We start from the raw sequence: 24,165 nt of genomic DNA on the forward strand, positions 1-24,165 counted from the left end.
ATATGAAAGGAAATGTTATGAATTATGAATGTGTATCAAGAGGAAAATGATGAAATATGAGAACAGAAAAAAATCAATGGATTTAAGAAATGATGTTGAACCAATCCAAAGTTATTTTACAAAATTACTTGTACATCGGATGTATAGCGTCTTTTCCACTTTGATTAATTGCTCAAGGTGACTCATTATTATTTTGATACCTTATTGACATCCATAGAAATTAAAGGAGAATGAAACTCTTGGAGCAAGTTAGCTTTTGTGAAAGCAGAAAAATCAAAAAATAAGATCAACAAAAGTTTGAGTAAAATAGGACTAGCAATAAAAGAGTTATGAGCATTTGAATGTCGAGATCACTAATGCTATGGAGATCCTCCCATTGGCAATGCGACCAAGATCTGTGATGTCACACACGTACAACTCTCCCATTTGGACACTGAAAATATACCCCAAAACATTTCTTTTTGCTCATTCTAATCATATGACAAACGATTCATCAATGATATAATGTTGTGAAACCTCTGTACTTGTCATCTCATAAAGAGAACACCTCACCTTGTGATAGACTCTATAAAAGTGAGAATATAAGTGAAATAAGTACTAAAGTAATGACGGAGTTGTACGTGTGTGATATCACAGATCTTGGTCGCATTGCCGATGGGAGGATCTACATGGCACTAGTGATCTCAATATTCAAATGCTCATAACTTTCTTATTATTCATTCAATCTTCCTCAAACTTTCAACAATGTGTTCCTTTGATTTTTCTCTTTGATATGGGGATTCAGCTGGTTTCAAGGGTTTCATTCTCCTTTAATAATGAATCACATTCTTATTTTGTGATTAATTATTTATTTTTTTATATTTTTTTATCTTTCAGTCTACTCAGGTAGAGTCCAGACTGCCTACGTTGCAGCCAAGGAGGTCTCTCCTGCCTGGACCCAAGACTCATTATCCACTCCGTAACACCGACATCAAGCCACCTCATCTCATACCATCAACTCCTAACGTACCATTCCGCCATCTGGTTGTTGGACAGCGTGTGGAGACCACAGACGGACGGGTAGGACTCCTGCACTTTAAGGGCAAGACGCACTTTGCGCAGGGATGTATGTGCGGCATCGAGCTTGACGATCCCATTGGCAAACACAACGGTTCCGTTGACGGGATTCATTACTTTGAATGTCCTCAAGGGTACGGGGTGTTTGTTCCAGCCCACAAGGTCCACAATCTACCTCCCCCATCGCCTTCAAGCCCAACATCAACTCTTTCATATAATTCCAGTACTAGTATATGCAGTAGAGAGAGCAAAGACTCTAAACCAAGCAGTAGGATACCGACGTTAGGTTTAGCTGGTGGTAAACTCCCAAGACCAAAGACATTACCTGTGTGCAAAGACTCCAATTCCAAGCTGAAGCCCAACAAGAAAAACAGCAAGAACATTGACTGTGGGAGGAGTGATACTTCTTCAGAGAAGTCCTCAACATCTAGCAAGCTGTTTCAATCCAAGAAAATTAGTCCTGTACACACTAATATTACCCATTCAGGGTGGACAGGAGATAATAGAACTAAAGGTAAAAGGACTACAGATACTCAGGTTAATAAACTTAAACCAAATCATAATACTACTTTCACTGTGAGCGACAACAAACGACAGTATGCGAGGGTGACCTCACCAAAGGACAAACCTTGTAGGAGTAGTAGTACAGAAACTAGTAGTAAGACTCTTCTTCAGAGGAAACTTGCACGCAATAAAAATGTGAACAGTAAACTTAACTCCCGCCCAAGTCTGAATGACTTGACAAGGACGTTTGAAGAAGGTGAAGCAGATGAAAATAGGAAAGACAAACCTGATATTGTGGAAGGTTGTTACTCTAAATTGAATGAGACCTTTGAACTTGATAAGGAGGTGTCATCATTTTTCCAGGAATCTTGTTCAGGAAGCCTTGGTTGGGACGACTCGCATTCGCTCAGTCCACTTGAAGATAGTTCATCTGGTCGTGAAAAATCAGATTCTAGTTTAGCGTGGGACTTTGAAGTCCCTCAATCTTCAACTCCAGTTCAAATCCACCTCCAAGTAGGTTCAGATATTAGAACTTCTATACCAGAGGAACCTAGGATTTACCCTCTAGGTATTGGAGCCACTGCTCCAGCGTTTCCAGTGGATAGTCTATCTAGTTGTGATACTGAAAATACAGATGAAGAAGTGGAATATAATGAATTTTTGGCAATTCCAACATTCTTAGATACACCAACAGGCCGCTACAAATTTGATCTTTTAACTCCGGAAGAACTTGAACAAGCTCTGAATGAATACAATCTCCTGCCTGAAGAATTACAGGATGCAATAGAATTTGAGCCTCAATTCTCTGATGTTAAACCAAGGATTTGGGAGCCCATTACAACGGTTGAAGACGAGTTTTTAAGGGAGTCGAGCAACGCTCTTTTCTCAGTTCCCCTGACTGCTATGGATCCTGAGCTCAAGGAAAAATATGAAGGCATTGAAACACCACCAGTGGACAGTCAGGCTACCACACCACTAGGAATTGCTTCAAATGGAATGGAAGTAGATTGTTATCCACAAGAAGTATTTAATAGTGATGGTAAACAAAGAGAGTATCCTTCTGTTTTGCCAACACCTACATCTGATGGACATACTGTTTGCTTGGAGAAGTATGGGGAGCATGTGCAATCGCAGAGTACTCTGAGTGATGCCAATGATACAACTCTTGTAGACAACCCATCTAGTATGGACGATGGTGTAGATCTCTCTGAGGACTTTGAAATGGAGGTGGATCCTCACAATACAACGTATGATGTGGATGTTGACCTTCTTGATCAGGAAGATGAAGAAACACCCACTTCATCTTTTGTCATTCAGAAGTGTGTTGAGAAGCGACAAGAAGGTGATGGTCAAGAGGTCAAGGTTGGCATGCACTTTGAGAGCAACAATAACAGCCAGGTGCCAATGTCCCCTGTTGATCTTCTTGAAGGAACTCAGCATTTAAAGACCTGTGATGTGCTGGTGCCCATTCCAAAGACAGATAAATTTGGTGCCGTTATCGTTTCATCTGGAACGGATGTGGAGATATCGCAGCATAACGGAACAACTAGTGGAAGGATAGTGACATCGATGCCTCAAAAGACTTGCTTTCCTGTGACTTCTAGTGAAGTTCAACACAGCAAATTGGAGCGTATTATGATGGATACTGAGGAGGACCTCAAATTTAGGATGGATGAGATGGCAGTAGAGGCCAATATGGCTGATCTTGATGAGAATAAAAGTGTGGAGTCAGAGTGCAGCAGAACGGAGAGTGATAGAGCTACAGATAGACGGGATACGAAGACACATACAGGCCAACCTAATGGTGAGTTACAGGCTGTCATGGAGGTTGGAATGTGTCTCATGTCCCAAAATGAATCTACTGTTACAAATGGTGTCAGGAGTGGAACGAAAAGTCCCGGCCAGCACTCCAAAGAAGAGGAGAAGAAGGATGAAGAAAAAGCAAATGGTGTTACTAAGAGAAAATCTCTGTTGCTTACACCAAAGAAGGTCTCTAAGAACATCACTTCTTCACATTCAAGCCATTTCCAAGTTACGTTAAGTAGACCAAAGACAGGAGCACCACCAACCTCCAACACATCATCCAAATCTCCACCTGCTCAAAGCCAAGGTGAAAAAGACAACAAGAAAACATACACACCATCATCTTGGAGGAATGAGAAGAATGGATCTACAAAGACTGGTGTCATCCCTAGGAGGAGATCTGCAGAGAACCGACAAACAAGTCGGTTGAACGACAAGAACCACCCAGGAAGACACTCGGCTGATGCAACACACCTGGTCCAGAAGCTCCAACCCATCCTGGACATCAAGGAAAGCAGGAGGGCAGAAAGTTCTTCATCAATGGAGGTGGATCCAGGAAGCATCACTTCATCCAATAGGAGTGTGAGGTCAGAGGTGACTGCTAGCAGCACAACGTCAAAGATGAGCTCAAAGAATACTCAGAATGGTGAGTGATATCAGATTGTTACAACTTTCATGTGTGGTAGACTTTTTATATTCAGAATTCACAGCCTATTTCTAAACTGGTGTTATTGACTTGCATTCATATTACATGAAAAAAATCCATTATCAGTGAAATTGTGCTAAGAATGAAAACACAGCCTGACCTCTCTTAATTCTCATTTTTGGATGGTCTAAAGTAAACTATTTGAAATCTTGTATTGTAGGAGCTGTAAAGTAATCAGAAGGACATCTTTACACAATCACTTAGACTGAATGACAGGTGTTAAAGTATGTCAATAAAAGTGTCCCACAGGACATTGGAGCTAATATACAAACTCTTTATGCAAAGACCTAAGTAAACTTATTCCCCTTTCTCAAGTACACTAGGAAAGAACATTCCTACGTTCTTACACAGACACTGTCTTGGATCAGTTTTTATATCTGTCCTGGATAGAATAACAGTATTAGTTGTTCTTGAAACATTCAGCCATGTTTTCTTGTTTCTGTCTAGGCAAACCTAACAACAAGACAACTCTGTCTTTGAGGAACTCCTCGGACACCAAGAGACATGAGCGTAAGCCTAGTTCCTCCAGTGTGACTTCAGACCACTCACAGAGAACTGAGTCCAGGACCTCCATTTCTTCTAGACCAAGCTCCAATAGTTCTAGAGAAGGTAAGACACTATGCATGCCATTCTTTAGCAGCTTCTTGTCAATGAGATATGTTTGCATGTACTAGATGATTTCTTGGCATCTTTGGATGTTTCAGGATAAGATTTATATTTAGATTTTGGACATGCTGTCCTTTTAACCTTCATTGGCCTTTCTCTTGTTCTTGCACCATATACAAGAAATATGAATAGTTCTTGACAGGTCACATAGAGTTTCTCTAGGAGTTTGGGGTAGTGCTGTATCACGCATGCTTGCACCAGTTTGCAAATTGCTGTTAAGTTTGCTTTTTATTTGAAATTAAACAATTCGCAATCCTAACAGGACAATAATACTGCACTACCATCAAAATCGTAGTACCTGTTTGATCTACCATATTTTCTTTTATTTGAGAGATTAAAATTGGAGATATAAAAGAAAGGCTTAAAAGTTCTGAAAAACCAATGTAGATTTTTAAACAAAGGACACCAGACGATTCCCAAGAACATATTTCAACAAGAAATGGGAAAGGCCAATGAATATTACCTTGAAGGGGATTCTATGTGATAAAGCAATATTGTATTGTTTCTATTGTAAGGCATGTGTAGGTTTGGAATATATTACATGTATCAATGCGCAAAGTGATATTTATGTGGATATCTAGTACATTGTAGTTTAATATCTGTAAAATAATATAAGATAATTTCATGTTTTAGCAAGGCTGTGTGCTGTTGACTATTATCAAGATAGTTTGGAGAAAACAGAAAATACTAATCTGATAAAAATAACATGCAATGCGTTAATTTTTGTCTAATCTTCATGCAGTTGACATTTCGCATTGTACATATATATGAGGGTACTATTCCTTTGTGCTCCATAATTATTTTGTGTTAGATTTGTTAGGGGAAATTGATCCACACAGTGGCTTATGATTGTGAAATTTTAGATGAGCATTCATTAAACCTCTCACTGACTATTGGCTCATGATCAGTAATGGAAAATTAGTTCTATATTTAGCCTTTCTCTCTGCATATTTTATTAGCATACTAGTAGTAGACTCTGAATGTAACCTTGAGTTTATGTGTAGTGAAAGGGAAGAAGCTGCGATTGGATTGAAATAAAGATCAGATTGAAATCTAACTGGTTGGGGTTTAGAATAGAAGCATTTCAGTCTTGTTCATTTGATCAAGTCTAATTAATCCTTCCTGTCAAAGAATTACTAGTGATTTAATCTCATTTTGTGAAGGGAAAATTTGATTTTATGTAATATATTGTTAACAAGTAATACACTTAGCATTTAATAATGTAAGAAGTCAGCAAAACCAGTTAGTTATGAATGATTAAAAAAAGAAGAAATATAAAAATATTGTAAAATCAAGCAGGACTGAAAACAAATTACACTTTATAGATAACACAGTTTTCCAGTTGATTTGTCTTACTAGGGGTGAGGGTTATGTGGTCTAAAAATGTATTCAATATCACTTAATAAGTGAATGATAAGATCATATATTTAGAGTAATCAATATGTAATCATAGAATCATAATCATTATGTATTTTGTAAAACATTTGATACATTTAGGATCTTATTATGAGTAGTACTAGTATTATATTAAGAAATAGATATCAGGAGGAGATTTTAAGCAAATTTTTCTCAATATGTAAAAATTCGCTCCTTTGGCACTCTGCAGAGTGGATTTGTCGCACTATAAATCCTAACTTTTTATTAAAAATGATTTAACAAAAACTCTCATTTATAACTGTTTGCCACAGCTTCATTTCGCTGATCAATATTGTTCAAGCAAAAATGGCTCTGGGAAAGTATATGCTGTGTATATATTCCAACATCAATCAGATATCTAATCAGAATACGTGATGAAGTGTTCCTAGTGGTATTTATGTGTGATCAATTTGAGAGCCCATCATAGCCCATTATGAAAGCTCTTCGGCCTTTTCAAAGCCCAGCGCACAATAGGGAAATGATGAAACCACGGATTTACCAAGAGACAAGATAGGGTCTATCTATCGTTGCTTAATGATGAGCACAGCAGGCTATATGCTGGTGATGCATAACAAATTAAGAGCCTGGCATTATCATATTGAGGATGGTTGCTAACATACTACACATACTGCATGGTTGCAATAATGAATATATATATATATATTTCTTTGACCAGTTGGTGATTTAGAAACCAGTCATGAAAAAATAAAATCTGTTTATTATAAAGATGATAATTTATAGTTATTAATCAGTACAATATTTACTGTAAGTCAACATTTATATTATTAAGCCTTGATTTCTCAGAATATCTATGGTAACTAATTTGAATAACTTTGTAAAATCAACTATTTGCTTAAACTCTCCTCCATTCTGATTTCTGTACACCTATAGATGTATAATATATAATATATTGTCATGTTATTGCTTGGCACCAGGCATTATCAGGGACAGTGGTAGTATAACTTCAATGTATTAGGAATTTTCCTGCCAGTTCAAGTAGTAAGATTCAAATAGCAGGCATAGTAGAAGGAAATATTAACCTAGTATATTGATAGAGTGAAATAGTGATATAGTTTAGACCAGCCATGTCTTTTCATATATTAATGAAAATCCCCTGTCTCTATCTTAAAACCTATATTGATCAAAATAAAACAAATTTTATCTGGGTCTCATAATATGATTAAATATGAATGTTTGGCTAAGTTTTTGGATTGATCATACACAATAATAAATGCAATCAATAATATAATTACTTAGCTTTGTTATGTGGCCCAGCTAGGTCCTGATAATGTTAGAAACTCAGCTCCTGGTCTAGACTATCTCACATGTTGTTAACATAAGAAACTTGCATGGTTATTAACATTTAACCTTGTACAACTTTCTTCTTTGTTTTTTTTTTCAATATCTCTTCCATGATTGCATGCAAAAACCCATGTAACATACCACTTGCCATTTCCCTTTCCTGTTTTTCATTATTTTCTGTTCCTCTTCTTTCACCTCATTGTAAATTTTCAAATACTTTTCCTTTTTCAACACTCATCTTTCCCACAACTCTGTCGTTGGTCATTTCTGTAAACTTTCATACTTTCTTTCACTGACAATCACAATCTTCTCACTGCTGATCCTCTCCTCTTCTCTCACGTTCTTTTTATCCACTCTCCACTCCTTTATCCTTCATTTGCATCCTTGTATATATTCATACCTTCATGCTTTTTGTTATCGGCATCTATCACATGTAGCGAGACATGCTCGACGCAGTCGCGCAACAGTCGGTTCCAACTCATCCACTAGAAGTGAGTATTTATAGTATCCAATAGATACTAAGCAGTGTTCCCTCTCATTCATTTGCCTGTGGTTCTCTGTAGCCGTTGTCTTTATAATGTAATAAATATGTGGTAGTCTTCTTTCTTGTGCATGGTGTCTTGGTGCTTGTTTTAATAAGTATTTGATGATTTTAACATGTTTTATTGCATTAAAGTCTGTTCGGAACAACTTATTGAACTACATTCTTTCTCTATATGAGAGAAACAAAATAGAAGATGGTTTTCAGGGCATAAATTAAGTATTTTACCCAAATCTTAATTTTTACTTTTCCACCTCCTAACTAAGCTTCAGTTTGATATCAGGAAGACATTAACTCATTTGGCCTCAACAAAGTTTATGCCCTTTTGGCTGTCACATCCGGCGGGTGTTTCATAAAGCTGTTTGTAAGTTAAGAACGACTTTAAGAACGACTGGTGATCCTTTCTTGTGTTAAATGGTATATTCATTGGTGATGGTTAAGCACGTAAGAAAGGTTCACCAGTCATTCTTAAAGTCGCTCTTGACTTACGAACAGCTTTATGAAACGGCCCCCTGGAATATTCTGTTTATCTATTATCCTTTCTATTTCTCATGAATTGATGCCAAGCCCCTTTTCAGCACTAATGCTTTCAGACCTCCATTACATCCTGTATATTTGTAGCCAGTGCATCAATTTATTATTTGACTCTCATGTCTAACCCAAACAGAAAACTTGAATCAGGGAAATAAAATTCATGAAATATGAAATCATGCAAAATCATTCTTCTTCCACTTCTACCAAAATTGGTATACATAATCCATATGGGACTTTGGATAGATAATATTACAATAATATTTCGTGCATGAAGTTTTGATGTGTGGGATGGTAATTGGTTTCGATACAAGTTACACTCTGTTTTTCACTTTTATCCCTGGTACATGTCGCTTACAATTTATTTCAAATTGTATGTTTAACATAATTTAAATGTATTTTCTTTATTTCTCAGGCTTTTTGACAATTTCACTCGTGTATCCTGTAATTTTATAACATGTTTGTTTATGTTATAATCCATCTATCATGTTTTCTTTCTTCATTTTGTTTTGCTTCCATTAATACCTCATTTAATGAAGACTTTGTTTTGTTTGAAAACACAGGAAAGCCACTTTGCATACTTATGATTATAACCATTAAAAACATCTACTCGTTGAGAATAACACTTCAATAATAGTTTTATTCATGAAATCTCTTTTTAATTGATATTAGACTTGATAAAGGAGACATTCCATCCCTGCTCTTTTTAGAATATCAAATAAATCTTATTAATTAGAATTTAATCTATGTCATTGTATAATGAGGGACGAGCATTACAGACCTTGATTGTCTGTTTAGCATAGCCGTTTATCTGAGAAATGGGGACAGACAAACCTAGATTCGACATCATAAAGGTCAGACTTCAAATAGATAGCCATCAAAAGTCGAGTTTGTTATTTACCTGATCTCTGACCAGTCCCTGTTTATGAATAATATCTATCACTCCTGATTACTTGGACAAGAGGATCTCTTCAGTTAGCTACATGCTATTGGTACTCTGATATTATCTTTTTTTCAACATCTCATGTATTTTTGTTTTTTATCAATCACTATAATTTCATATACTCCTTTTTATGATTATAAATTCCCCTTTGGCTTTTCTTTCATTTCATAGCAACACTTGTCGGTAAATGCACAATTCATGTTGTACAAATAACATACAAGCATGAAAACAAAGTTTGTCACAGACCCATAAACCAGAGCACTCCACTCTGGTGACATGAAATATCCACTCAATCTTGGTTATCAAACTAAAGCCTGCCCTCTTGTGTTTACTGCACAGTTAGTGTCTCTGTCTCACTCACATTTGGATAAAGTGCACATTTGCTTTACACATGATATGTACATCAATGGTTTTAATTTCATTGCAAAATTGTTTGAATTTCTTTGACTTTTAATTAGAATTATTTTCTTTTCAGCTTTATTTCATATATGAGCTATGTATTCACTAAATGTTCCTGTACACTAGACTGCTCTATTCATAGTTTGATATATATTTTGATATTCAGTACTATGATTTCAAATATTTATACTTAATGTTCCCTTTCAAAAGCTTCTTGAAGTGATAAATAATGAATGCGATTTTAACTTGATAATCCCGAACAATTCAATGATAACACTGCTTTCACATTATTTTATGTTCATTCAGCCATTAAAAAAAATGAAACTGCACATAAATATTTAAAGAACAAGTTCATGCTCTTAATTTCTTTTACAGGTTTATTTGAAGTATTTTTTTATGTTTTATTTTTGTCAGATGTGACATCATCCAAGCCTCCTCCATCAAGTACCACTTCCCGCAATCGACAGAGTGGTACCACAACCAGTGGACGTACTACCAAGTCTACATCAAAGACTAGTCAAGATACTACTCATGTAGATGCAGGTATAAATGCTTGTGAATGAGATGCATCAATATCTTCATTTGATTCTATTTTTCGCTCTTTCCATTGTTTTTATTATTGTTTTAAGTATTTTATTGTGAGGGAAGATTGAGAAAATTTCTCAAAGACACTTGGCATTTTGAGGGATTATAAGAAAAATTAATGACAAGCAGTCAGGAACCTTAAGAGTTACAACATCATTCTCAGATAAAATTATAAAATGAGATCATGATATGGTTCTTGAGATGCAATGGTACAGTTCAGTGGTATTGATGGGTTAGTGGTTTTCAGCCAGAAGGTAATGGGTCCAAAGCCAAGTCATTGTGCTAGTGCCTCTGTAGCAATTAAGACATTTATCCTGATTACAACCTCGGTGAGATGTAAAGCTGTTTGTCCATTAATTGCTTGCTCACTCACTTACCTGTTTTCTTAGTATCAATCAAATCATATTAATGTGATTTTTCTCTGAATAGCTAACTTGGATATGTTCTATCATGGACTGGGTCTATGGTTCTATATATATACATTGTATATATCCTATATATATATATATATATATAAATTGAAATAGACCTGTGTATATCTATGTAATATTAATTTATTTTATTTTCTGACCCAGCTCCTACAAGAAAGATTGCTGTTCCATCCAAGAAGTCTTCTGATCATCATAGCAAAAAGGGAACAACGAACCAGAAAGGTACACTTCTCCTCCTTTCCTTCACTTTTTTACCCTTTGCAATTTTTTTTAACATAAGTAGTTAGGAGCATTGGTATCTCTCTGAATGCCTTTGTTTATAGGTGTTTTTCTGCTAGTTTATTACACTTCCATTAGCATTTATCCAGGAGCAACTACTCTGTTCTCATACTCAATGTATCAATGCATCATCCCTATCTTAGCCATCACCCAGTATATCTCTCGTTGGGATGTGTAACCATAGCAACTACTTTGCAATCCATTGAAGCCGACCTTGAAGTCTCATTATCTCCCATTGATGACCATTCCTCTTCGTCATGCTCTAAATATACTAATGGCAATGAAAGACGTCAGGATTAGAATCTTTCTGGGATTATAACCTGTAAGTGATCTGAACAGTTGTAATGAAACACTCGGAAATAACCAACTCTGATGAGCAACATAATGGATGTGTACTAACCAATTCCTAACATTTCTAACTTGGATTTGACTCATTTAAACCTCTGTAGGGCATCTAGTGTTTAAATTGCTAACCCACTGGGTATGGAGACAAGGTGGTCCCTATGCAATGTGGGAAATGAATAATTCACTAGTCAATGTGTTTTAAAAGGATGTAACCAGTGGATATCATATTTTACCTGAAGTTCCTATAAAAGTTCAGAGATTAATGTTGTACCAAAGCCATGGATCACTCTTAGCTATCATTAATTTATAATTGCTACTCATGTCCTAGCAGTCCTAGTGAACCCATTTGATACCATGCCCTTAGTACTTTTAATTACTACTTTGTAACCAGCAAATACTGCAGGAGAGCTTTTCATGGAGAGTTTATCAGTGATTTTCACTGACTATTTGCTCTCAACCAATCCGATGTAGGGATTTCAGTAGCTTGTAATACTTGTCAGTGAAAATTCAATGATGATCACCTTGCAGGATGACTTTCACCAAAGATGCAACCTGAAGTCATTGCCTTGCTCTGCTTCTACCCTACCTTAAACATCTATTCTTCAAACTAATCCCTTTGGATTATCTTCCCATCAGTGACCTGAATGGCTTTAATCCGACATCCAGAAAGGATTTATCCCTGGGATCACTTTTGAAGTTCAATTATTTTCATCCCAGCCCTGAGTAGTCATCCAGTTTATTGGTAGCAGATGATCATCATCTTGTCATAAATCTCATGGATTAGAAACCTTCTGGTCATTGTCATGTAGACATTAAGAAACAAGTGATTTTCAATCTGCATGATCAAGTTCTGCATTGGATTATGCTTTGATCCTTTCTGAGTCTTGATAATCTTCAAAGTATGAATATTAAAAAGGAGTTTTGGATAATACTGAGCTTGTAAACTACTTCAGTTGGCCATAGTCATATATCTTTGCATCTGATTTTTTGCCTTGTCTTTCCAATGGATGCCTATATCAAAGAGTTGATTATTATGGCATATTTGAAAATTGGCCTAACAATTTCTGCAATTTCCTACTGTATTACTGATTTAAGAAAAAAAATCTTCTGTCTCAAGTCACATCTATGCAATTTGTAATATGTAATATCATATGGTTATTCTATGCTTGTAGATTAGATGAAACATCAATTTTGTATCCTGCTCGAGGATATTTTAGGTTATTTTCAATATAAATAACTTCTAGATGTCCATTTTTGAAACCAATTTCTCATAGTGTGTTTATTCATACGTCATATTATTTTCAGAATCCGTAGCATCCAAATATTTGTAACTTTCCTTTTTGCATTAAGAGGGATAATGTCACAATTTAACTTTTGGAAAGGGAATATAACGCAGGATTAAATTGAGATGAGAGGAGATAGTTGGCATTCCTGTTTTTATCTATATTTAGAGTCATAATGAAATTTAGGTGTGGTGATTTCAAGTGGATCAATTTGTTAATTGGGTTTGAAGCATGAATTCAGATGTGACTCAGTGTCATGTTCTGTGATGCTGCAAGATTTTTGGGAATGTATTCATGGACTTTTAGAAGGTTTGCTGTAAATCATGCTGTTATCCAAGCCAATCAGTAGATCTCTATCCTCTCCATGTGATATACAGCCTGCCTATCAGACTTCAAGTTTGTGATGTCATTTGGATTTGATTGTAAGAATGCATATGACTCTGACTAATACATGTTAATCCCTTGCACATGAATCCAGTTTATGAAGTGTCAAATAATCACTAAAATATGATTTGACAGACAGAAGAACTATATTAAATGATGGAATATGCTATCATAGCTTAGGGAACTTTCAAAGCTTTTGCATTATAAAATGTGATAGTGAACTTACCAGATTTAAATTGGTAATTTATTTTTTTTGAATTTTTTTGAACTGTTGAATAACTCAAAATCAGGAATAATGAAGGCAGATGCAGGGAGATACTTGTTCATGCCCAGTTGCTTGGTTTTCAATTTTTCTTAAAATTTGAAGACCTTTTTCATGAATAATGTGAAAAGTCACAGAGGTCATCCATTTCTGTCTGTCACTCTCCTGTATTCATAAAGGAAACACCCGTCTGTGAGCTGATCATTCGTGATGACTGAAGCAGGAAAGGTTGGGAAAATAAAAAGAAAATTTGAGAACGGGAAATACAGATATCTCCTGTCCCGAGGAATCGTCTGGCATTTCTTATCGACTGTCTTCTCCGGTAGATGGTGGGGATGGGAGTCTGAGATGGTTAGGGGGGCTGTCACACTAGTCATGTTTGGATGGGAATGCTACTTTCCTCTCACAAGGGTCCGAATTGGACAACTGCCTTTTTGCTGATGTACATATGACAAGCAATTTTCTCCTTTTAATCCTATTTCCTGATATGAAACTTTCCATACTTTATATCAAGAATTGTGTTTGTAACAATACAAACTCAATAAATCAAATTATTTTATCAAGAAATCATTTTAACACCTTGAGCACTTAATATACTGGATTTGGTGCAAAATAATATATTATTTTGTGCTTCTAACAAAAGGCAATTCTTCATATCAGGAAATAGATGAAATGAGAGATGGCTTGCCATACATACATTGATGTTCTCTGGTTAAAGCGCCTAGGTTTAACAGGCCCTTTAGGAGAGGATAGTGACCATCCTGACTCACTCATCAACCAGGGAATAAGGGCCTGGACCAACGAGGGAATGCAAGAGATACAGCTACCCTTGATTCCAAATCTGCTGATTCTAAACCAATATCCTGTTACAATTCATAAGTTAAGGCCGATTAACAGAGATAATTTGTTGATTAGTGCAATGTAGATGTGTTAGTTGCTGTCGGGTGCTGTCAGTGATGGGCTATTGGTAATGACTACTTCCTTAGGTCTATTTGTAGCTGACATCAAGGCAACCATAGAGGGCTCTTTGACGTAGATTGAATTGAAATCATCCAGGAAGCTTCCCATGGAAGGACTCACTGGTGATAGTGGAGGGGGCCTCTTGTACCCATGGTAAGGGGTGCGAGGGGGGTAAGAAATAGTGCTGACGCACTCACGCACTTACCAAGAGATTAACACGTTACCATCGGATGCTATCGGAGAGCAGTGGTTGACTTTGAGTTTGGAATAGGACAATCTGTGACCGGTAAGAGCCAACTTGTGGACCTTAAACATGAGGGTATGGTGATATGCTTGGAGCGGCCATTTTGCGTCATGTTTACAGGCAGGCTTCACACACGCACCAATGGCGTTGCTGTGGGAATACGACCTTGCATATCTCCGCTGAAGGTCACGTTGGGTCAGCGGATCGCCACTCATATTGTTTGGACACGGACAGAGTGTTGTCAACACCAAGCCAAGTTGAAGGGTAGATATCATGTTCGTATCTTTCTTCAAACTCACTCTGTTGATATAAGTGAGGTTACTGACTGCCAAGTACTATATAAAAAGATATGCTGATATATAATTCAGTTGCACAATAACAGCTGACCTCTATTGTTTGGACATGTGATGTAATAGGTGGCTAAAATAGGGATTTGGTTGATTCCATTTTTGATATTTTTTCCTTCAAAATGAGACTTTTTATAAAAGATTGTGGACAATTTTTCTTGCCAAGACTCTTTGTTGTTTTGTAACACCTGTTATATTATAATTGAATTTTCAACTTAATTTAGTCATTTTATTTATTTTCCTTTGTGATGAGGTTTATGTGTCATTCAGTTGCATAAAGTAATATAATTCTTTTGCATTTACTCCTTATTGAGGCTCTCTACTTTTCGTGAAGTTAGTATTAAAAGATATACTTTTGGTTACCCCCTTCCCTGTTCTGTCCCCCCTCATCCCAATCTAAAGTCATTTCATAACTTTCTTTAAGGTTCCTCAAAGATTTTAAGTTTTAATAGAGACTTCCATGCAAGGGTAACTTGATCCTTCCTTTTACTTAGCTTTTGATGACATTTAAGAAATGAGTGTGGGGGGCAGGAAGTTGACTGGTAGGAGGGGGCAAGGGACCATGCTCCTGTTTCTTACCCTTGAGAGAGGAGAGGAATCGCGGGGGATGAGATGTTTGTTTTAATTATATGGGTAAGGTATGGTTGATGGAGAAGGGGTAAGTAAATGAGATATGTAGTCAGGGATCTGAAGGGTAGAATTTGTAAATATTCCTTTTTCTGAGTGGATGGTCAAATCATAAATGCATTTATTACACTATCTCAAAATTGAAAGTTAAATGCTTGCTTAATCATTTCATGAACAATTGAAAAATTGTTGGTTTTTGTTAATGTCTTAATTCATATCTATATATTGAATTCAGCTTCATGTTTAATGCAATGTCATTTTTTATTACAAGATCAGGAGTAAGTTTTGTTTAAATGAATTACAACTTTTATGTGAGAAAAAAAAAACCTTGGGAATTACGCTCTCAATGAATGACAAGTTTTTTTTATGTTTTTTTTATCATTATTATTATTTTTTATTTTTTTTAGGGGGGGGTTAATTTATATCTTTATTAAATTATCTAATTTTGTCCAACTAATATGAAGTACTGTTTACTAAACCATAGCAAGATTAGCCTTATATATTTGAAAATAATTGAAAGTTCACTGATCATTAAATGTTGACTCTGTATTCCAACATGGAGCTATAAAACACATAGCTCCTTGATGTGATCATTCTCTTGGCAGCCATAAGTCTTTAGATGGGTGTATCCTGTAGTCATAGCCCACCATATTTCCTCATTTTCGTAGATCTTTTAGTCCAGGAGATGTTTTATTCTGATTGTTGAGCAGTCTTTCAGCTTGATAAATATCCACCTTCCACTGTGGAAGTGGTTACCATGGCGACATTTCCCTTTCCAATTTTAACATTTTGACAGAGAATAATGTTTATGGACTGCAGCCTGTGTTGTTTTTTCCCCTCTCTTTCCTTCTCTCTCATTGACTTTACTACTCTTTTTTTACCCTTTCCCTACAGATTAATTAGATTTTCTTTATTTACATGTATTTTTTTGGGGGGGGGGGTGGGGGATGCAAACTTTCAGTATCTTATCATATTTTTTCCTTTGTAATACCAAAATGTCAAGGAGTACAATTTCAGAAATTATATTTTGTCTTATAGACTTGAATATTCTCCTAAGTTTTCCGTTATTAGTATAATCAATTCCCTTTACAAGAATTTGTAAAGTACGAAGTGACTTTAATTTTTAAAATGGCTTGCTTTATTTTGAACACTAAATCTCATCGAGGAAATTTATAGGCCCATAATATGAGCCCAAAAATACAGTCAAGACCATGTCATACGTTTTCAAACCTTGGCAAAGATTCAAATATAACATGACAGGGTATTAAAAAGATTTGGACAGCCCTGAAAGGATTTAGGAAAAAAGAATTAGAATGCACTCATAATCATCTCACCCGTAAAAGAAAAAATACAAATCCAATTGTATTCGTGCCGCCTGGATATATCTAAATATAGTCTGTGATCAATATCTCGTATTTATGATGTAAAAATGAGTAGTATTATGATGTCAGATACTTGTTTGAGTTTTAGCATGATATCTAGAGATTATTTTATTTGTGGTGCCAACTTTGTACCCAATGAAAATATTTGAGGAATATCAGTGAATAATGAAAATGATAGATATGACTTTGATTATTAAAGGCAACTTATAAACCATTTGTATATTGTATGTAGAGTGTTGAAGGTGCTAATTGTCATTAATTCTCTGGCTGTAGCCATTGTGTTTTAATACAATTTGGTTGTTTATATTCAATAGATGAAGTTAATGAGTGAAGAAAAAAACAACACTTATACATAAACTATTGTTATTGAAAGATATATTTAATTTAAGAGAGAAGTTTAGTTCATGCATATAGGAAATATAGAAAGACGGTCAAAGACCCAATGAATTTATATTCTTTTCATATTTTCGTATTTATTTATCTATCTATCTATTTTAATCTTTTAAATTTTTTGGGGGAGTGGACACATCTCCCTATTCTGTAAAGGAGGATATTCAAATAAAAACCCTGAAATATTCTGGCATCTACCCCTGGCAAACCCCAGAGTTCATATGCTGATTACAGCTTACGTAAAGGAAGCACATATTGGACCATCCTTCTAAATTTCTTTCTTACTTCTTCAAATTGTGTAATTTTGACCATATATTATTAATTAAACCACCTGTACACCATGTCAAGTAGGAAATAATACATAGGATTTTGTTATGATGTTTATATGAGGGTGTAGGTGAAGTATGAAACGGCTTCATGGGCTATTAGGTATGATATGGTATTGCATAGTATGGCGTGTATGTGTGATATGATTAAAGGATATGACGTTAGACTCTCACTGTATTGGAACCAGGCCTTCTGTCTATGTTATTCCTAATATGATTTTCATGATTTTCGGTAGATATCGGAAGTGTCCTTTGTTTAGTCATTAACGGAATATATTGACAGGAATCTAGATACAATAAACAGCCAAATACAACAAGTTAAGAAATGAATAAATTAATATAGTTGTATCATTGATTAATAGGTATGTAAATTAGTAGTTAGGATGATAGTTATGTATTCATGATATCAGAATGGTGTTTCAGAGCTCATTCCACCAGTATAGCATATGGTGACAATTATTAACTCATAACATGCAGGCCTGTAGAAAAAAGGGCATTATGAGATATGTATTCCTGTTGCTGATCTTAATGTTAGACAAGCCTTGAAAGTTAATCGTTTGGACAGATGTAACCTTTTGTCTCTAAGAACCATTAGACACATTGTCTCCATCACCAAGTGTTTCCTAGTCTAACATCCTGTATGCTACATCGGGTGTGAAGCTTTAAGTGAAATTATTCAGAAAAATGTGACAATGCAGCGAATATTTCCTGACCGAAACTTCCACTCGTGTTAGAAATCTTTTCTTGCTATAGAAGCACATTGACTTGGATATCAATGTGGTAATGAGGAGATAAATTGTCATCATCAAATAGCCTGAGTGGTTGGATTTTTCATGATAAATTCCTTTAGCTATTTAGTTTTTGACTTGATCTCACTGTTATGATTTATTATGATTTTTCCACCTAAAGGTTTTTATTCTTAGTAATACCATCCATATAGGTGTACTGTATCCTTGAATTAATTAGTTCTAACACAAGGTGTGTAAATCATTCCTAACAGGATGTTATATTTTGACCGCAAAATGGCCTCTGTATTTAAGATTTCATTACTTGTCACTTCCTTTCCAAAACTCTGCCTATTTCTAATTCATTCTGAAAGTGAATGGGTGAGATAAGTCCTGTTTATAGCTTCAATAATGATTACTTCAGTTGGGAGCTAGTAGCTACTGGTAAACCAAAATACACTCGTGTAGAGTAGTATGCAATCATTGAAAATTATGTCTTCATAGAGTAACTAATCATCTTGTCAGTGTGCTGTTAGAACCGAGAAAGGATTAAATATGTATTTTTGTAGTCTACTTCCGTCAATATTTGGAGGTAGGTGTAGTTACATTATTTTCCCAAAATATTTTTTTTATTACTATGTCTTTCATTTCTGTTATAGTGGAATATGGGCTTTTTGTTGATAAAATATAAATGCAGATACAAAATATAGAATTGTAGTAGTGCTCACCACTGTATCGTTTATAACTTGGTTTGTTGAAACTGATGACATTGAAAAGTCCTAGAATTAGGCAAAAGATTCAAATAGAGAAGTCTACCCTAATAAAACTTGAATGAAACTAATAAAATTCTAAAGAAAGTCCTTTATATCAATGAAAGGTCTCTATCAGTAAGGAATAAGTTATGCTCTGATTACTCTTGAAGTACAAATAATCATCACACACTTCTGAAGGAGGAACTGATCCAAGCGTTATCTTCCTAACACTTTTCTTTCGGTCACAGGGCACAGGATATAGCACGTCGGACTGAATATTTATATATTGTATGTTTAAATAACAGGATAGGAACAAGTACTATAACCTAATGCTATTCAGCTCATTAATTGCAGGCATAATAGTGCTATTGTGGGAGAATTGTTTGACAAGGTTTGAACTAGATCTTGAATGCAGAACTGGTTGAATCACTGGAATATTTGCCAAGTATTGGAGATTTTTTGAAAAGTCAGTTTCTGTTTATCCTCTGCAAGTTGTTTTCAAAAGACGATATGGGACTTACTTCTTCAGCATTGTGCATGTGTAAGATGACTTCTGCTCTACTCCTATGAATATTTAGATGGGCTTGTTGAACTTGTGGGAAACATTATGAAGTACCTCATGATATAGAGTGTTAGGGGATCGGTGACTCTACTGGATTAGTGACTGTCGTATTGTTGTACTGTTTGTTGCTTATGCTTCATACCATTCCATTTCTCTCTTAGTGACTTTGTAAAATGATCAGGGTCTTTGTCTTAAGTGCATACAATTGGTGGCGATCCTGTTCAAATTTTGTACAGCAGCCTATTGGAGAGGTTCATCTTGCCCCCCCCCCCCCCCCGATGTACCAAATACATCACAAAATCACTGCCTTTGGTCCATACTATCCATTGCCCCCTTAATACATCTACATATTTTCACTGTATAATTAGGAGGTTAGGGGCTATTGACACCTGTAGGTGCTTTTTATGATAAATTCTAACACTCCCTGCATTGGCACATGTAGTTACTGTGTGGCTATGTCAAAGTAGAAATATAGTATAAATTCCCACTTCTCCTCTGGCAGCTATGAAGTGAGGGGGTAAGGAAAGGGATGGAGTATCCTGCTGTAGAGACCTCATAGTCTTTCTAACTGTGAGTGGGAAGGGGGAAGGAAGTCTTACAGTTGGTGAATCAGTTCCAACCCTGGTCAGTCCTGCTATGAAATAATTTTGACATTTACAATTCAACTTGTTTAGTATCAAATTCCAAGTCAACTCTAACCTTTTGAATATCTAAGTCAAACAAATCATATTCATCAAGTCTTAATCAGAGCTAAGACCAGCAGTCTGGAATGAAGTGCATTCTTTTATATTTTTGTATCACATATATGTACCTGTATATTAACAGATTTCAAGTAAACCACATAAAATATTTTCCTTTATTCTTTTCTCTTTTTGTCTTCCATAGACCCCCATCAAGACAAACATGGTCAGAAACCCAAGACGACAGCCCACACCCTACATGCATCCCCACCAGATCTGGTCTATACATCACTCGTCAACGGTGAAGCATCGCAAGAGATCAGGCGTCTTGAGTCGTTATGTGAGACAAGGTTTCATCAGCTTTCCAAAGCCAAAGAACAACTCCAGGATGCTACCAAGGGTTTTGATGCCATGGCAACCATTGTCAAATATCTCTCACATGAGGTTAGTCATAGATTTATTTGTTGTTAATAATATTAAGACAATTCATAAAGGTTATGATGAATATAATAGAAATTTAGGGTAATTCATGTTCTGATATTCTATTCAGAGATGCACAATACAAATTAAAAGAATGAGAGAGCTTGTTCAAGTGTTATCATGCAAAGAACTAGTAATGTTATTAAAAAGATGATGATTAATATTACTTTTATTTGTTTAATTCTCAAATTCAATGGTTAATTATTCCAAGGAAAGGTGCTGTAACTTATAAAACCTGAAAAGAATAAAAAATAGAAATCATTATAATATAGAAATTGATATGGCTTTGTGAGCAGAAATCAATTTAATGATTATTATTTGATCATTATTATCATGGGTCATTGTAGTGTCTTTGTATGTGTGTGGGAGATGTATTTCATTTCTATCTAGACCTACAAATGGACTTCGCAACAGAAAATCACTATTGAGAAGAATCACTCATTTTGTCTCCATTTCATAGATTATTTTTCTATTTTTCCTATTTTGTTTGTACAGGTCGATGGCTTCTCTTCTCCCTATCTCAAAGCTAAGAATGAAAAGCTGCAGAACCAGGTGACAATGTCAACAATTGAAACAGGTATTTTACATTATTATTGCATCATTTATCATGACTGGTTGATAAAGTCAGAATAAAGTATTGGCTAAAGACTGATGCAGATTTATTCATCTAAGACTGAGGAATTTCAGATGAAATGTAGATGGGCAATCCCATAAAATAAGTACATCTGACCTCGTATGAAGAGTTACAATGCTCTGAAACAAGCATGGCTTGAACAGTTATATTAATGAATTGCACCTTAAATCTATTTGGTCTGGTATTAATTCATATATTTTCAATGCAATCTAATAATCTCATGGCCAAATAAGAATACGCTCTTTATTTTGCATCAAGATAAAAGGTTGCTCAAAGGATAATGTATATACATGCCTGTATCATGAGATGGTTTAATGGTTAACATTGCAGAGTAATCTCCAAGGAGCTGTGTTTCAGGATGACTATAACAAGTAACAATTTGTTCTCATTATTTCTTCATCTTAGCTCAACAAGAGGCTGAGATTTGTCGTCTCCAGGAGGAGCTGAACATGGAGACACATACCCATGAAGAGGAGATTAGGAGAACAGAGCTCCTTCATATAGAGGAGATTAGAGATCTTACTGAGACACTCAGGGCCAAGCATAGCAAAGATATACAAACAAGTGAGTAGGAAGTCTGCTTTTATAATCCTGACATGACTTTTTTTTTTTTTTAAAGGCATAAAATGGCATAATAACATCCTCTTATTTTATACATTCAGCTTTTAAAATCATATTTTTCTGAACTGAATTACGTCATGAGATATCAGAGAATAAAAAATAGATCAATGAAGTCTTGAGTGTAGGTTAATTGGGACAGAACTCTAGAGTATTGTTTTTGGATAATGTGATGATCTTACATACTTCTTTAGGGAGTCCCTTGTTCATGGACAGTTTCTCTTCTGGCAAATTTTCTTAATGTGTTAGACCAAAACTTTTTTTTATTTTGTTAATAGTTGTTATTTGATATTCTTCAATGTAGAGATATTATAGTCACTAGTTTAAATTCCTTCATTTTGATAAAATGGTAGTCTTTTTAATAGGATTTACAAATAAACTATTTTGTAAAGACAAATTTAAATAACTATATTTCCATGATTCCCCTCACAGTGGCCACTGAGCACACACAGGAAATTAGAAGACTAGCAGATGGCCACCAACAAGAGGTGAGGAATGAAGGAAGATAGAGGGGTAGTGGTGGCGGTCAATGTGATGAGGATTATGATGATGGTTGTTATTATGATGTTGATATATTGATGATGTGGAAAAAGATGATAGTGGTGATAATGTTGATGGTTATGGTGACAGTGATGATGTGGGTGATGATTATGATGTTAGTGGTGGTGGTAGTAGTGGTGATTATGGTGATGGTGGTTGTGATGATGGTGGTGGTGGTGGTGGTGGTGGTGATGGTGATGATGATGATGATGATGATGATGATGATGATGATGATGATGATGATGATGATGATGATGATGATGATGATGATGATGATGATGATGATGATGATGATGATGATGATGATGATGATGATGATGATGATGATGATGATGATGATGATGATGATGATGATGATGATGATGATGATGATGATGATGATGATGATGATGATGATGATGATGATGATGATGATGATGATGATGTTGATGTTGATGTTGATGTTGATGTTGATGACGATGATGATGATAGTATCGATTATATTGATGATAGTGATTAGTTGAATGTGGCCTTTTTTGTAATAAAACCTATAACCCCAAAAAGACCAATGATGGACTAACATATTTCCTATTTTTATGCCCAGATGTGTGACATGACAGCGAGTCATCAGAGTTTAATCCATGATATTGAGGACCAACACGCAGAGCATGTAGCTCAGATCAATCAGAATCACATAGACCACATAGAGGAGATTACCAGAGAGAAAGACAAGGAGATAGAGACTGTTAAGAGAGATGCAGAGGAGAGGATTAGAGAGCTACAGGTAAAAATATCAAATTTATTGAGACTTGTAGTGTTGTCCTAATTATAAGTGAAATATGAGCTTGGATTTATGGTTTATATCAAACATGCCTTTCATTTTTTGAAATATGTTGGTTTTGGTGGTCATAATTTCCTACCTGATTGCGAATAAAACATGAATGCTTAAAGGAAGATTATGTGCTACAATCGCTATTTATGGATTCAGTTCTGTAAATCAACATTTTATTATGATTTTGCTGATATACATTGAACCAAGGAACTGGTAGGCCTATTGGTTAATTTTAGATGTTCTTTTTATAGGCAATCAGATTTTGAGTGGTGCTATAGTTAAGCTGTCACTCAACTTAGTTTGATCAAGAAAACTTACTCTATGACCTATGCATACACCACTTAGACTTGTATAGTCTCCTCATAATATGTTGAATATTTACTTTCTTTATTTCGGCAGGATGAGATTTTCAAATGGAAGTACCAATGTGATTGTCAAATCAAAAGAACGCAAGAATTAGAGGAAGCCTTAAGAAAAGACGATGATGCCAAAGTTCAGGTAAATTCTTGAAATAACAGACTTCATTTTTGTACAAATAACCTTATTTTTTGTGGATCCTTATGGACTACCTTACCAGCTAATGAAGGGTTGTTTTCTTCTCCAAAACAATAACCAAAAAACTACTTACTTTTATCAAAGTAATTCAATAAA

The 24,165-nt window shown here is 35.4% G+C and overlaps 1 protein-coding gene across 3 annotated transcripts in view; it reads left to right on the forward strand.

Annotated features, from left to right (window-relative positions):
- LOC129260813 (microtubule-associated tumor suppressor 1-like) overlaps positions 1-24,165 on the forward strand; it is a 130,630-nt gene that overhangs the window by 101,696 nt on the left and 4,769 nt on the right. For 2 of the 3 annotated variants that reach the window (XM_064114374.1, XM_064114372.1), the window contains exons 2-12: positions 877-4,009; positions 4,517-4,678; positions 7,891-7,944; positions 10,282-10,410; positions 11,028-11,105; positions 20,637-20,875; positions 21,407-21,488; positions 21,951-22,109; positions 22,596-22,651; positions 23,287-23,466; positions 23,914-24,012. In XM_064114374.1, coding sequence (XP_063970444.1) covers positions 1,108-4,009; positions 4,517-4,678; positions 7,891-7,944; positions 10,282-10,410; positions 11,028-11,105; positions 20,637-20,875; positions 21,407-21,488; positions 21,951-22,109; positions 22,596-22,651; positions 23,287-23,466; positions 23,914-24,012 — 4,140 coding nt within the window. In that variant the 5' untranslated portion in view covers positions 877-1,107. The remainder of the gene's footprint in view (positions 1-876; positions 4,010-4,516; positions 4,679-7,890; positions 7,945-10,281; positions 10,411-11,027; positions 11,106-20,636; positions 20,876-21,406; positions 21,489-21,950; positions 22,110-22,595; positions 22,652-23,286; positions 23,467-23,913; positions 24,013-24,165) is intronic. The other variant, XM_064114373.1, reaches the window with a different exon arrangement.

Source organism: Lytechinus pictus, unplaced genomic scaffold (genome assembly GCF_037042905.1).
Source record: "Lytechinus pictus isolate F3 Inbred unplaced genomic scaffold, Lp3.0 scaffold_19, whole genome shotgun sequence".
NCBI lineage: Eukaryota > Metazoa > Echinodermata > Echinoidea > Temnopleuroida > Toxopneustidae > Lytechinus > Lytechinus pictus.